This window comes from Empidonax traillii, unplaced genomic scaffold (genome assembly GCF_003031625.1).
Source record: "Empidonax traillii isolate 1590-97213 ecotype Southwest subspecies unplaced genomic scaffold, ASM303162v1 scaffold1474:size192508, whole genome shotgun sequence".
NCBI lineage: Eukaryota > Metazoa > Chordata > Aves > Passeriformes > Tyrannidae > Empidonax > Empidonax traillii.
In genome coordinates, this window is record NW_020956667.1 from 104,360 (window position 1) to 108,109 (window position 3,750).

At 51.5% G+C, this 3,750-nt stretch overlaps 1 protein-coding gene across 1 annotated transcript in view; it reads left to right on the forward strand.

Moving 5' to 3' along the window:
- Positions 1 to 609: 609 nt before the first annotated feature.
- NET1 (neuroepithelial cell transforming 1) overlaps positions 610 to 3,750 on the forward strand; it is an 11,073-nt gene continuing 7,932 nt past the window's right edge. The window contains exon 1 of the mRNA XM_027907462.1: positions 610 to 755. Coding sequence (XP_027763263.1) covers positions 663 to 755 — 93 coding nt within the window. The 5' untranslated portion in view covers positions 610 to 662. The remainder of the gene's footprint in view (positions 756 to 3,750) is intronic.

Genomic DNA, 3,750 nt, shown 5'->3' on the forward strand with positions numbered 1-3,750 from the left:
TCCAGAGGGTTCTGGAATATCCCCAGTGAGGGAGACTCCACACCCTCCCTGGGTAGCCTGTTCAGTGCTCAGGGAAGAAGTTCTTCCTCACATCCAAGTGGAACTTTCTGGGCATCAGTTCCCACCTGTTCTTCTTGTCCCATTGCTGCCCTTCCCCAAGGTCCATCCTCTCCCCCTCCCTGCAGACACTGACTGTGATAGGATCCCTCTCAGCCTTTTCTCCAGGCTAAACAGCTCCCTCCACTTTTCCTCGGAAGGGAGATGCTCCAATCCCTTCATCATCTTCACATCCCTCCCCTGGACCCGCTCCAGGAGCTCTCTGAGTCACAGGATGTGTCAGCTTGGAAGGGACCGACCTCCCACCCTCCACCTGTCTCTTGCCGTGAAGAGCCCAGACCTGTCCACAGCACTCCAGCTGTGCTTCCCCAGGGCTGAGCAGAGGGGCAGGAATTTTTGGGTGGATTTTGGAACAAATTGGGGCTCCCGGAGTACCCGGAGTCTTCAGTGGGCGTGGCTTTGAGGGCGTGGCTTAGTTAAGGCGAGGGCGTGGTCTCTGTGCTGGCCCCGCCCCCTCCGGTGAGGTCGGGGCGCGGCGCGCGGAGCCCTCAGAGCGCGATGAGCGCGGGCTGAGGGGGGGTTGGGGGGGGGGGGGATCCGCCGCCATGGTGGCTCACGATGAGCTCGGGGGGCTGCTGCCCATCAAAAGGACTATCCGCGTCATCGACGCGCAGAACCAGCACTTCAGGGAGCAGGAGGTGAGCGGGCAAGGGCAGACGGGAGGTTATTTGAGGGGAAAGTGTGTGTGTGTGTGTGAGTGAGTGAGTGAGTGAGGAGCTCCCTCAGCTTCTCGCTCGCCGCTCCTGAGGGGAGGCGGCGAGGCGGGTGCGCTGCCCGCTGCGAGCCGGGCGGGGCGAGGGGCACCCAGCCATCTAAATAACTCACTCTATATATTTAAATCCATATATATGCGTGTGTATATATTTTATATATATATATTCAAGTTCGTAGCCCCTGAGGAGTGGGGGCCAGTGCGCCAAAACCCATCTCAGCGCCTCACCTGACCCCGCTCCTCCCAGGGGAATTTCCATTTAAAAATCGCCTGGTTTCGTTTAAAAAAATCGCCGGTTTTCATTTAAAAATCGCCCCGCGGCTCTCTGCGCTCTTTCCACTGACGGGTTTTTTTCCTAATTAGGTGCTTGTTTGCTGCTAAAACCCCTGGTGGGGTTTGTGGGGCTTCTGAGGGCTGGTTTGTTGTATTGAAGCGCTGTTATTTTTATCGCGTGTTGTTATGTAGACGGCAGTAATTGCGCTCCTGGTAGGTGTTTCCGTGTCTCCTGCTGCGACAGGAGCAAAAGTTCAGCAGCCAGGTAGGGACCGGCTGCCTTGGGCTGGGTTTATTGCCCAGATCAGCGCTGAGATTAGGTGGAAAAATAAAAAAAAAAAAAAAAAAGGCGTTTCCAGACATCTCTGGGGCTTGAGGGCTCAGCCTCCGAAAATCCTGGCTCTAGAACAGCCAAACTTGGGCAATCTCATTGTGCGAAAGGGAAACCAGATGTTGGGAGAGAAAGAACATAAAGCAGAGCTCTGGAAGGGAGAGTGAATCGCTTCTCATTCTTAATCGGCTGAGCCGACACTCCTCGAGTGCCGCGGGAGCCGCTGAACTTGGAGGGACACGGCGTTTGTCCCGTGGTTGGGAACAGTGAATTTGGGAAAGGGGGTAGGTTCCCTTTGAGTTCAGACTGTTTCAGAACAGCCTGACTCTTAAACCAGCACGTGGATCTTGAGATGGTCTGGTCAGGTGCCGATGATTTCTGGCACGAGTTATCCCAGCTGCTGGCTCAAAATCTTTTTTTTTTTTTTTTTTTTTTTGCTGAATTGGCTGAACGGGAGAAGTTTTGCCATGCGTGGTTTTCCCGTGGGTCACCCTGTTTGTCCCGGGACTGGCACGTAGGACATTGCACTCCAGTAAAGGGAGCCTTATAAAAACCACTAATTATTAGCCAGCACGGGGGAAAGGTTGTGGGCGTGATGCTGCTGCAGGAAAACCTTGCTTGCTCTAAAGTAGAGCCTGGCTTGCTTTGGAGCAGCGATTTGCAATCTTTTTAATTACTTAACCTGCATTTAGAAACACTTGAAGGGATTCATTCCATCAGTGTGAAATCTCGCCTGGCACAAATTTAGCTTTAGTGTCTGTGCTCGTGATATATAATTCACTTTTAAAGAGTTCCATGGAAAAAAATACTTCATGGAACTGTTGATCCCGCTGGGGTTTTAATTATCTGTGGGTGCTGTAACACCACGGGCTTGTTACAGAAACTTCCCAGCCCTCCGTCTAATCTGGGTTCCTGTAAGGAACACGGAGACAGGAGACTCATTGTTTGCAGGTCCAGGACTAAAAAAAAAAAACCCTCCTGAGCCGGAGTTATCCGCAGTATGAAGTGCAGGGAGTCTCGGCTTACAGCGGGCTGAGCCCGGCTTTAGGGGGAGTGCATGACCCTGAGCTGAAACACAGATCCCAGACAAGGTGAAGTTGCCAAGGAGAGGGGGGGTTATTTTCCTCCTCCTGCCTCGGATCAAACACTGGAAGGAGAAGAAGAAACAGATGGTTTTTTGGCAGTTGGGCCATGTCTGAGGAGCTCTCACAGGACAGAAACTGGGAGATTTTTTTTTTTTTTCCCTTTAAGACAGGGAAAATGGCCTTTTGCTAAGCTGGATTTATAGGTACAGAAGTTCCTCTGTTGGCTGAGCACCCCGTGGACAGAAAGTGGGATTCTCTCCTCCTTGGAAGCCCTCTTGTCCAAGAGAGCAGTGCTTGTCATGTCTCAACTGTTCCCCAAATCCATTTATAATCCCAGGCAGCCCCACGGAGAGGCAGGAATTCCTCCTGCCGGCCCCTGTGCACGTGCCTGCGCCTCATCCCCGCGCAGATGTGCTGGGAAGGCATTCCCACATGTCCCTGGGCACCGGGAGCCTGTCACTGGATCTCACCCTTCAACAGTGACCTGCAAAATGCTGCTTGAGCCTCCCGGAGCTTTCTTGCTATTCATTTTCAGCGTCACATTTTTCTTCCCCGGGCTATTTTTATCCCTGGCCTGGCCAGAGCCGTGTGTGGCTTCGTGTCTGTGTTTTTCCTGCCTCAGTCCTGCAGTTAGAGCTTCTCTTGGCTCGTGGCTCTTTATTGTGATATACGATTTTCTAGCAGTAAATACCTCTCCTCTTCTCTTCCACTCAGAAACATCTGCATTTCATTAAAGCTCTTTCGAGCCCGGCTTTCTGCAGAATCCTTTTCCAGACTATCCCTGCCCTGAGCCCAGTGGCAAAAGCAAAGAAACAACTGCAGCGTTTCCAGTTGTTTTTTTTTACCCAAACCCAGCTGAGCACCCCGGGGTTGAGAACACTCTTTTCCCTTGAGATCACCCAGCTTTGTGCTGTGCCAAGAGGTCTTTGTGTCCTTCAGTGCTCAGCAATTGTTTCTTTTCATGTTCCCCCCTGCAGCTCCGAAGGCTGAGTTAGGGTGAGCTCACCTCCTCCTCCTCCTCCTCCTGCCATTGCTCAACGAGTGGGATGAGCCACTCCTCGGGTCGTGTTGCTGAAATCAGATCTGACACATCCATAGCTCTGCTGCTTCCTCAGTCCCATGACTGGAATCCAGCCCTGGCTGTTCCCGTTCCTCTTTTTCTTTTCTTTTTTTTTTTTTTTTTTTTTTTTTTTTTTTTTTTTTTTTTTTTTTTTTTTTTTTATTTTTTTTTT